This window comes from Bos taurus, chromosome 10, assembly GCF_002263795.3.
Source record: "Bos taurus isolate L1 Dominette 01449 registration number 42190680 breed Hereford chromosome 10, ARS-UCD2.0, whole genome shotgun sequence".
NCBI lineage: Eukaryota > Metazoa > Chordata > Mammalia > Artiodactyla > Bovidae > Bos > Bos taurus.
Genome location: NC_037337.1, coordinates 33,847,634 through 33,859,849, shown reverse-complemented (window position 1 = coordinate 33,859,849; position 12,216 = coordinate 33,847,634). Strand labels below are relative to the sequence as shown.

The 12,216-nt window shown below is 38.9% G+C and overlaps 1 protein-coding gene across 1 annotated transcript in view; it reads right to left on the bottom strand.

The window, feature by feature from the left end:
- Positions 1-11,891, bottom strand: part of SPRED1 (sprouty related EVH1 domain containing 1) — a 118,985-nt gene extending 107,094 nt beyond the window's left edge. The window contains exon 1 of the mRNA NM_001192516.1: positions 11,718-11,891. Within this exon, the coding sequence (NP_001179445.1) occupies positions 11,718-11,749 (32 nt within the window). The 5' untranslated portion in view covers positions 11,750-11,891. The remainder of the gene's footprint in view (positions 1-11,717) is intronic.
- Positions 11,892-12,216: the final 325 nt, after the last annotated feature.

The window sequence follows — 12,216 nt, the reverse complement described above, 5'->3', positions numbered from 1 at the left end:
ACAAAGGTCCGCTGAGTCAAAGCTATGGTTTTTCCAGAGGTCATGTATGAATGTGACTGGACCATAAAGAGCTGAGCGCTGAAGGACTGATGCTTTTGAATTGTGGTTTTGGAGAAGACTCTTGAGAGTCCCTTGGACTGCAAGGAGATCAAACCAGCCAATCCTAAAGGAAATCAGTCCTGAATATTCTTTGGAAGGACGGATGCTGAAGCTGAAACTCCAATACTTTAGCCACCTGATGCAAAGAACTGACTCATTAGAAAATACCCTGATTTTGGGAAACACTGAAGGGAGGAAGAGAAGGGGATGAGAGAGGATGAGATGGTTGGATGTCATCACCGACTCGATAGACAAGAATTTGAGCAAGCTCCAGGAGCTGGTGATGGGCAGGGAAGCCTGGTGTGCTGCAGTCCATGGGGTCAACAAAGAGTCGGACATGACTGAGCTGAACTGATAAAACTAAGAAGCTAACTTTGCTCTCTCCCGAAGTATCAAGATGAGGAAAAACTGCAAATGAAAACTCAGGTGATTATAGAGAGGCCAGCTTGTCCACTCATTCATCTACTTCTCTCCCCTTTCTTTTTGAAAAAATTATCATAGAGTTGAAAAAATATCTTAATTTGATAGACTACTTATTAAAGTTATTTGTTATATTTTCTTAACTCTAAGTTGATTAAGTTTTTTGGATCAAATAAAATAACTCTCAAGAGAAAAAGCATACACATTTTTCCTCGTATTTTTAAGCTCCTAATTTATGTTCATTTAGGACTTTGATTCATAGATAACTTCAAACTCGATCCTAAACCAAGTTTTAGTAACTACATATCTAAGGCTATTATTTTCTAAATAACAAATGACACAGTATCAGAGTAATAATGTTAAACATCAGGCTAAATCAAAATATAAACAAATTTTTGCTTTAGTTGCTGATGATTATAAAATGAACTAAATATAAGCGTACAGACCTTTAGCTGTCCAAATCAAAGTCAGCACTAAGACACAGCAACAAACTTCTAGCTAGCAGATCTAGCTCATGTCACCCATTATGAGTTCCTAGTTGATTACACAGGCAAAAAATTAAAAATCTAAATCTTTAATAACCTGAAAAAAAGACTCCTCCTCCCATCTCCCATGAAAGTAATTTCTTTCCCCCTCCATATAATCTGAAAGTTCCTTCATTCAACTCTGCAAAAGATGACTTTTCCCCACTGCTGCTGCTGCTACTAAGTCGCTTCAGTCGTGTCCGACTCTGTGCGACCCCATAGACAGCAGCCCACCAGGCTCCGCCATCCCTGGGATTCTCCAGGCAAGAACACTGGAGTGGGTTGCCATTTCCTTCAATGCATGAAAGTGAAAAGTGAAAGTGAAGTCGCTCAGTCGTGTCCGACTCTTTGTGATCCCATGGACTGCAGCCTACCAGGGTCCTCCGTCCATGGGATTTTCCAGGCAAGAGGACTGGAGTGGGTGGCCATTGCCTTCTCCCTTCCCCACTGAAATTAGCTAATTTTTATGAAAGTGAAAGCTGTTCAGTCATATCCAACGCTTCGTGATCACACGGGACTGTAGTCCATGGAATTCTCCAGTCCAGAATACTGGAGAGGGTAACTTTTCTCTTCTCCAGGGGATCTTCCCAACCCAGTGATCGAACCCGGGTCTCCCACATTTCAGGCATGTTCTTCACCAGCTGATCCACAAGGGCCCAAGGATACTGGAGTAGGTAGCCTATCCCTTCTCCAGTGGATCTTCCCGACCCAGGAATCAAATCCAGGTCTCCTACACTGCAGGCGGATTCTTTACCAACTGAGCTATCAGGGAAGCCAATTTTGATGGAGAGACATCAAATCTACTTAAACGTATTTCCAAAATGTGCTCAGATGCTAAAATTGCTTTGAAAAATATACACAATAGAGATTTATATTATTTTTTTGTGTTGGAATGTTTAAATTTTAAGTGTTTCTGAAAAGCAGCTTTTCAACATTTAAACTCAAATACAATTTTTCCATCAGGTCCATAATCCTTTTCAAAAAGTAACCCTACCTTAAGGCTAAATGAAAATGAGTACTGATTATTTCATGAACATAGTACCTTTCTCCTCAAGAACTGAAAGTTCTTTTTAATATTCTCTTATCTCTAATCAAAAAATGTTATGGAGGGAGGAGGGAAGGTTACGTTTTATCTTTTAACATCCCGCTGAAGTAGGGACATGTTTTCCTGGCTTTACAGATGGAAAATCAAGCACAAAGTCAGGTTACATGACTTGCCGAAGTCTTAATGAGACAGTCAGTAGTAACCACAGATCATGTTAATTATGAATACCAAGTCAATTATAGAAATTCAGTGAATTTTGTTTCAAAAAGATCTTTATAACCGTATTAGGATTAAAGTATCCCCAAAATACAAAATGTTCTGTCAAAGACAATATCATTTATTCGGATAAAGCCCTATAGTATCAGTCAACATTTTGGTCAGTCTCTCAGAAAATTCTTTAAGTTCATGGTAAGTTCCAAATCTGGATAATTTATTCACATGTCTAGCTTCCTTTCTATTTCCTAATTACCAACACCATTATTATATGAGATCCTATCACTTCCAATACTCCCAACTCCTCCAGGATAAGCCCTTCCCTTTTCTTATCCTCTGTGACACCCTCCTTTTCAATTTCCAATTCCAAAACCCTTACTCCTGATTCTTAAAATTGCAGTGCAGATGTCAATAGTCATACTCAATTTTAAGCAGCTCATCCCACACACTAATTAAATACAATGGCCCTGGCTCAGGATTCCTCTCCACCTCAACTTCTGATACCAACCCAGGAAACTGAACAGCCATACTAGTGAACTTTTAAAATATCCTAAAAAATCCTGGTTCCTCTACTCCAACAACCTGTTTCTACTTTAATCTTCCATCATGTTACCACTCTGGAGTCTGTGTTCTTTGATCAAAATCTATCTTTTGATTTCCCTACTTGCCCTCTACCAGTTCTTTTTATCAAAACTTATAATCCCTCAAAACAGTTGTCACTTCTACTTGTCAACCTATCACTTCAAGCTTATTTTTTTTTTCTTCAAAATCTAGTCTGGCCATGAAATATATGAGGTGCTGCTGCTGCTAAGTCACTTCAGTCATGTCCGACTCTGTGCGACCCCATAGACAGCAGCCCACCAGGCTCCCTCGTCCCTGGGATTCTCCAGGCAAGAACACGAGTGGGTTGACATTTCCTCCTCCAATGCATGAAAGTGAAAAGTGAAAGTGAAGTCACTCAGCTGTGTCCGACTCGTAGCGACTCCATGGACTGCAGCCTACCAGGCTCCTGCGTCCATGGGATTTTCCAGGCAAGAGTACTGGAGTGGGGTGCCACTGCCTTCTCTGATATGAGGTACAGTGTGGTATAAATATAGTGCAATTTGAATCTCAGTTCTACCACTCACTCTCTTGCATGGCTACAAGTAAGTTACTAAAACTCTTTTAAGTCTTGGTTATCTCAATTGTAAACTATGGATAATACTTAGTTCACATGGTCATTAGGAGGATTAAATCTAGCACAGTATCTGACCCAAGCAATTAAACAGTTTGCAAGACTCCTCTTTCCTGGGCCGTGCTCTCCCAATTAACAACCTTCCCTTATTTTTTGTTTTCCTCTTCTCCATTATCAACATCACCTCATTTAATAAATAATCTCAACTCCAAACTTCCCCCTAAACTTACATAATCTTGCTTTTTGCTGTTGCCATTTCATCACTTCCCATTTTGTCTAATTTCTCTCCTACCTCTCAAGACTTTTCTGTCTTTTATTGTCCCTTCTCTGCTGCTGCTGCTAAGTCGCTTCAGTAGTGTCTGACTCTGTGTGACCCCATAGACGGCAGCCCACCAGGCTCCTCAGTCCCTGGGATTCTCCAGGCAAGAACACTGGAGTGGGATGCCATTTCCTTCTCCAATGCATGAAAGTGAAAAGGGAAAGTGAAGTCACTCAGTCGTGTCCAACTCTTAGCGACCCCATGGACTGCAGCCTACTAGGCTCCTCCGCCCATGGGATTTTCCAGGCAAGAGTACTGGAGTGGGGTGCCATTCCCTTCTCACTCTCCCTTAAAAACACTCCTGATTCTCACTATTCATTTTCTATTACTTTTTAACATTATCCTTGGGCAATTCTTCACTGGCTTCAACTATAGGCATATTTTGCAGATATTGTAGTTCAGTTTCAGATTACTTAAATATCTTTTATGCTTGTTTTTCAGTTCCCCCTCCCCACCAGCCTCTCTTCTTGGAATGCCCCTCCTCTTCCCATTGCCCTCATCTCTGGCTGACTCCTAAATACCATCTCTTTTCTGAAGGCCTCCTTCACACACAACTCCCACTCTGCAGTTCATCAACGGTAAAATTACTTTCTTCTTAAGCCTTGAAGACTTCATAACCAGAGCACTCAGCACATTTCAGAGGGATCTAGTTCCCTTGCTGGATAGTGAAAGCAGTTATCAGGTTTTACTTATCTTTGTATCTCCAGGGCTAAAGAAAAGTCAAGTGCCTAATAGGCACTCAAATGTCACTGAACTGAGTTTCAAGAAAAAGTTACTAATGGTATCTGACATTAAAAACTAAGAAATCCATATATATAACTTAGCAACTAAAATTCTGAAATGCTTTTACATATAATTAAAGGGACAAACCCAGAACTGATCCCTAATTCCAATCTCAAAATACCAATGTAATTCACAACAGAACAGTGAAAGAAGTTTGGTGATTTTATGCCAAAGTTAATCATTAACATTCTGATGTGGTAAAAGTTATAACTTTGAAAAAGTAGCATCAAAAAAGTCAAAGTTCACTAAATTCCATCTAAAGTTTGGTAATCCAACTATTGGATACTAAAACATTAACAAATACTGCGTATTTGTGAAATTAATCTCTAATCAAGTGAAGAGACAAACAAAATGTGTCTAATCATAAGTATAGTATCATTATATACTACCAAGAGACAATTAAATTCTGCATTCCAAGTCATAATGCCCTTTATTGAAACTATAATACCTGTTTCACAGATAACATTTAGCAATAAAATGATAAAACTGATATTAAAATTTCATTTCCAATTACTCTTAAATTTAGAAATGCTTATTCTTCACACTCTAAATATAGAAAGAAAATGCCTTCCAAAGTAATTTTAAAATTTCATATACTAGGTAATTTCTACTGTTCAATCCTACATTTACAAGCAACATGGATGATCTATTAAATGTGGATTTGCAAAGTACAAAGAAAGTCACTCAGGATTCTTGAACTAAAAGCAATCCTAAAAAGTGGATCAAATACAATCTCATTTTAAATCAGAAAAAGTAAAATTCTAGGAAGCAGAAAAATAATATAAATCCATATTTATGAACATTTATATTATAAATCTATAAAGTATGGACATTCACTTCCCTACTATAAGCAGAGACCAAATGACAATCTGGCATTTAAGATTGTATCATTCGTTTTCCTTGTTCTTCAAATGTGACAAACTATATTGATTTTCTCATGTTGACATTCTTGCAATCTCACAATAAATCCAGTTTGACTGTGAGGCTTTGTTGTTTTTAGTTCACTGAATTGTGTTTCATTTGCTACTTTTTGAAAATTCTCAGCCAGTATCTCTCAGTATTTCCTCTCCCCCATTATTTCTTCTTTTGGAACTGTTAGCTGCATCTTGGACTTGTTCATCTTATTGTTCACATTTCTTAACCTTCCTATTCTATATCTCTTTCTTTGGGTTCAGTCTTTAGGACCTCAGTCATAGTAGGAAGATTTTAACCTTTTGTGCCATGGACCTCTTTGGCAGTTCTAGTGAGGTCAATGGCCTCCTTTCTCAGAATATTAAAGATTTTAAATAAAATACGTAAGATTACAAAATTATATTGAAATAATTATCAAAATATTTTAAATTTTGGTGCTTTCTTCGGCAGCACATATACTAAAATATTTTTAATTTTAATAGAGTAGTAATGTTCCTGTATTAACATATTAAAATGCAAGCCCTACCAATGGCTTAATAACTATAATAATTTCAAACTAGTGATGGCAGTAAGTGCTATTTCAAGATATTTGAAACAACCAAACAGGAAATGTACTGTATGGGGAAAAAACATGAATCTATTGGTGTTATGCACTGAACTGAATCTCTCCAACAAGACGTTAGGTCCCAACCCCCAGTACCACAGCAAGTGACCTCATTTGGAAAGACGGTCACCATAGATGTAATTAATTAAGAGAAGGTCATAGTGGAGTTGAGTGGGCTCCTAATCCATTATGACTAGTGTCCTTAAGAGAAGATGGCCATGAGACACATGTAGCACTTTGTTAGACCAGCCCTGCGAAACTAACATAGTTGCTGTCTCAAGTACCTCTAACCCTGCTATGGTTGCTGGTATTTTCTTCAATTATGAATGCAGACATATTTCAGGTAGAGATTAGTAAAAGCACTCTGAGACATAAGCCCTTATGTCTACATCAATTACCATCTCAGTCTGAGATCCAGTACTCATTAACTATGCTTTAACAAAAATAATGAACTATGTTTAAACAAAAATATACCAACAATTTTTTTTCCTTCCCATTACAGACCATTCTGAGTGCCACAAAAACAACACCTTGTGGGTCTGTTAAGACTTTGGTTCTAGACTCTAAAATGAGATGCCACTATCACACAAAACTTGTAATAAACAGCAAGTTAAACTTAAAAGAACAATTCATTATCTGAGTTAATTTCTTACACTGTATAAATGTGAAATTATCCTCTAGTGTTAGATTAACATTTGTGTGAATAACCAAATGAAAAGACTGACTTTTGACACTTCTAGGCCAGTAAGTAAAGCATGAGAGCTGGTATCTTAATACATTCCTCTTAAGATCTACCCCAAAAGCCTTTTGTTCACTTATTCATCTAAAGACCACATTTATTTAAGAAAATAAAAGTTTTCCATCTGTGATGAATATTATCAAAGACACAGGGTTATTAAATTAAGCTCAAAATGAGGAAGCCTTTAGAGATTAGGAATGCACCAACTGTTTCCAAATGTATCTTGGTTCTTCAAAATTCATGCTTCTACTTCATCATCCTATGAGATCTACTGGAAGTTTTTCATTTGCTTAAACATATCAAAATCAACAATCTCATAAAACTGACCAATTAACAAATACATATGTTACATGTATTAGCCTATGTAGTCTAATACATGGAGAAGGCAATGGCACCCCACTCCAGTACTCTTGCCTGGAAAATCCCATGGATGGAGAAGTCTGGTGGGCTGCAGTCCATGGGGTCGCTAAGAGTCGGACACAACTGAGCGACTGCCCTTTCACTTTTCACTTTTCACTTTCATGCATTGGAGAAGGAAATGGCAGCCCACTCCAGTGTTTTTGCCTGGAGAATCCCAGGGACGGCAGAGCCTGGTGGGCTGCCGTCTCTGGGGTCGCACAGAGTCGGACATGACTGAAGCGCCTTCGAAGCAGCAGCAGTCTAATACATTAGACTGACTTACAGTGTGTCTATCTCTGTATTACTTTAGGATAATTTAGAACAAGAAGAGCCCATGATGATGATTAGTTCAAATTCCTTGATTTACAAGTTAACAAACTGAGGGCCCCAAAGGCTGTCACTTGCCCAGAATCAGAGAATAAATTAGGTACAGTTAGGACAGAAACTCAACTCCCAAGTCCAAGACCAATGTTCTTTACATTATAGTGGTGTCTGACTCTTTGTGACCCCAGACAGCAGCCCACCAGGCTCCTCCATTCATGTAATTCTCCAGGCAAGAATACTGAAGTGGGTTGCCATGCCTTTCTCCAGAGGTCTTTCCAACCCAGGGATGGAACCTGGGTCTCCCACATTGCAGGCAGATTCTTTACCATCTGAGCCACCAGGGAAGCCCCGCATAAAAGCTGGTGAGAGTTACATAAATTATTAATGCCTTTTATATGATCATTTTAATCCTCTTTATATTTAAAAACAGTGCAGTTGCTCTACAACCAACTAACAAGTTTTCTGTTTTCTAAAAAATCAATTTTATTATCCAGACATTTAAAAAATAGGAATACAATCTCATTTCCACCTTCAAAGTGGGCAAAAATTTTTTTCAAAGAGAATTGGACAGACATTTCAAGGCATAAGCAGTCTCATACGTTGAGTCTTCTTTTCTAGAGAGCAATTTAGCAGAAAGAGTAGGACAACTTAAAATTTGCATATTTTATTCAATCTCTAGACGATTTCAAGGAGAAAAAGGTATAGATTTGGATGAAGACACAACTTAGGATCAAAGGCAGCACTGTTCAGAAATAACAGAAAAATAGTAGATCAATTAAAATATGGTATACACTGAATATAATGTAGGTGTTAAAAATTATGTTTTAGGAAATATTTAATGATACCAGAAAATATTCATATATATTAAGGTATGACAGTACCCTACTATGCAACTCTACTTTGCTGAAACTACATGTGTATACATAAATTACATAATACATGTGTAAAGCATTTATCACAGATTTTTATTCTTGGCACATAGTAAAAACCAGATAAATGAACACGATTCATGGAGAGTTTGACTATGTATCAAATGTTTAAATACTGTTATGTGAATGGCAGAAATGCAAATACATTACTTATTCACTTTAAAGACCAGTTTGTGCATCATTTGAAATAAACTATCACTCTTGCATGGAGGATTTTTTGTTGTTTTTAGTAACACTTTTAACGCAGTTACAGTTCCTACTGAAGGCTGGAGAAGAAAAGCAGACTTTCACCAACCTTCCCCAAGTGTGGCATTGTGTAAGACGGAAGTGTTACAGGCTTACAGAATTACTTACTTAGTTTAAATACATTACTTACTTGATTAAATATATACCCACAATCAACCTCTGAGAACTATTTATTTCTCTCTCTACACATAACTCTAATTTCAAATAAGCATGTACTAGAAGGTTTCAAAATGAGGCCTCTAAAGGCCTTGATTTTACCACAATGACTATCTAGAAAAGGTTAATGGTTTTTTAAGACACTGGTAATCTGCACTCTTTTTAAAAGTCAAAATCAGGTGAAAAACATACAAGTGTTAAGAACAGTCTCTAATTACCTATTGATTATGGATTTTTAAAAAAGAGAGAAAAGAAAAAGGAAAAAATATACATAAGGCTCCAATAAAAACCATATATTAGGGCAATTTCAAACTATGCTAAGGCTTTAAGGGCATCTACCATAACATCTGTTTCTTCCTAATACATGTAATTATAAATAATAAATTTTCCACTTGAAAACATTATAAAGAGCAGATACCTAAATTATCAGGATAAAGTCTACATTCCAAAGAAGTTCACTCTTTCTGATTTACCTACTGTACTAACAATGCAGACTCTAATAAAACTGATTATCAGACGAACACATCACTTTCTAAAACAAAAAAAAGTAAAACCCACAAGAGTTTGTCCCCACGAAGAGTTAACATCTCATGGCAAAAATGGTATGTTAAAACACACTATTCTTGACCTATCAAAATTAACATAACAAAGCCCCTAGCAGGAAAAAATTTAATAACAAGCCAGGATAAATTAGTGAAAACATAATTCTTAAGTCTGAGAGAGATAATTTCCAAATTGTCCCATACTAAGTACATTAATTATTTTAAAGGCAATTTTACCATTAATAAATATTGTCATTAGGAGCTTCGAATATCAAAATCTCTGAGATTAAATCACCGGGAATATTTATATTCATTTTTAGTGCAAAAGCAGTTATCATTCACTGGTAATCACTACAACAAAAAACTTGTACTCTCAATTTGTCCATGGTAAGTATTACAAGAGTCCACTTAAAAACTGTATTTTACAAGTGTGTCAATTCACATTTCCATATTAGCGTTTCTATCAGCTGCATCCATAAAAGGAGGTATTCAATATTTTACTTTAAATATGGTAATTAGTCTTCCCCCACCCCCAAAATAGAACCTGACATTTTGATCCAGGCTACTTTCTTAAAAGAAGGTATCAGCAAAAAGTACCGTCATTCTGTTCACGGGTTTTAGCAGTTTTTCTCTTAACTAAGCGTTATCTGAGATACTTCTTGATCTCTCTCAAAGTAGGTCTAATCTGCGGAAGGCTGTGAGACAGTGTACAGCACTGTGAATGGCCAGCCAGGTATTTTATGAATGGAGGCGATCACGTGATCCCAGCACCTCCCCGAACTGATATTTCCCACATAACTGTGTCAACATTCTGAGAACAGGGGTAGTTGTTTGTGTGGGCGCATATTTTTGAATTTAACCTATAACTTCGATTTCTCCTTACTTTCTGAACTCAAAACTTTACATTAAGACTGGCAGTTGAGCTTCAAATTTCTTCCTGGGAAATCCTTTCAAGATGTCCAAGGTGATGGATGTTTAATTATTTTTTTATGAATGAAAAGTGTGCTATGCAAATGAGGGCGATTCACAAAAAGAGAGAGAACATGGCGGCCACTTCTGCTTCTAGACTGCACTGACACTGCAGCAATCCACCTTCTCCCACACCCCGCTCGTCAAAAGAGCGTGTTGTGGATGGGGGCTGGGGGGGACGCTGCTCTGCATTTCCCAAGCTATTTTATGTTAAACAAGCCTAGGCTTTGGACTTTAAAGCTCTCAGAAAGGTCTGACTCGAGGAATGTTCTTTACTTAAAGGAATGCGTCCTAGGACTAGTCCTAACTCACTTAACTCTTTCCAACCCTTCGAAGATAAACAAAACTTGAATTTAATAACAAGAAAACGGACACTAATATTCTCTTGGAATTAAATTCCATCTCAATAGAAAACTGTTGCAGCCTCATTATTCCTCCAGGCAGCTGTTATGTTACAGCAAAATATTTAAAAGGCAAAGTATTTTGCTTGGAAAACATAAGGACAGCCCAAATAAACAAAAACTTAAGCTGAGATGTTCTACAAGTTAATGAATGAAGTCATCAACATGTTCAGCAATGTAAACACTGTTAAATTGACGTGAACGGTGTGTTTCAATGTAGCTGAAAGATAAAATTTAGATTTCAAAATTTTCCTATGCTCCTCATAAAGACAAGTCCAGCGTTCGCAAAAGCAAAATAGAATAGTTCAACATCGTCCACACTTCAGGTGTCCCCAAAGCTACAGAAATTATAAAAATGCTTCCCTAGCTCCATTTTTTACAAAAATTTTACAGGTCATAAGTTTAAAAAGGGTGAGGGGCGGGGGGAGGCTTAATCGGTATTTAAGAAACACTGACTCATCGAATTAAGATTCAAGTGCAGTTTGATGCAGGAGGTGCTCCCACACATTAGTTTCCAAGTGAAACAGCTATAAAGGAGGCAAAATGGATATTTAAGGTATGTTGATTGGTGTGCTAAAGTGAAAAAGGACAGGCCAGAGGTCTTCCAGTCACCGGGTGGGATAATTGCTACCCCTCCTCCATCCATCCATATTATTCCATCTCATGGACAAACAATTGCCATCCCTGGCCAAATTCAATACCTTCTCCCAGAAGAAAGCAACTAAATGCTGGGGGTGGGGGTCCGGGGTTCCTGCCATTAAATAAAATGGCTCAAGAAATCAAATGTTTTCTCTAGAACAAGATGCACTCGAACTCTCCACGGTTGCAAGCACCCAAGTCCCCGAGGAGGTCTGGGGAGGCGTCGAGGGAAAATGGGGCGGTGGGGGCGGTTAGTAATCAAAATCAGTGAGGTGCTTACTCGTTGTCAGAAGTCGCCGTCTCCTCGCTCATCTTTCCCTCACCGCGATCCGATCTGGAGATGGAGGAGCAACAGCAGGCAGAGGAGCAGCAGCAGCACTGAGGGGCAGGAGGCAGCGGCGGCCGGGGGGGCGCGGGGGCAGCGGCTCAGGGGCCTCACCATGGTGGATGCCTCACCCGGAATGGTGCCCCCCCAGCCGGGAACTCCGGCCACCCCCGCAGGGGGGTGGCGGCGACAACCTCCACCGTGGCGACCCCAGCCTCTTCCCTCGCCTCAGCGTCCAGCCAAAGGATCCGAGGAGGCCGGGGAGGGTGGGAGCCAAGCAGAAAAGGAAGGGGGGGCTGCGAAGGTGGACTGGAGACCGGCTCCTCGGGCCACGGGTGGAGCGCGGCGGGGTCCGGCCAGGAAGGAGCAGGCAGGAGGACTGAGAACCCAGGAGCAGAGGCGGCGCTTCCCTCAGGGATGCGGCGAGGAGGAAGCAAGGATCCGCTTGGTGGGG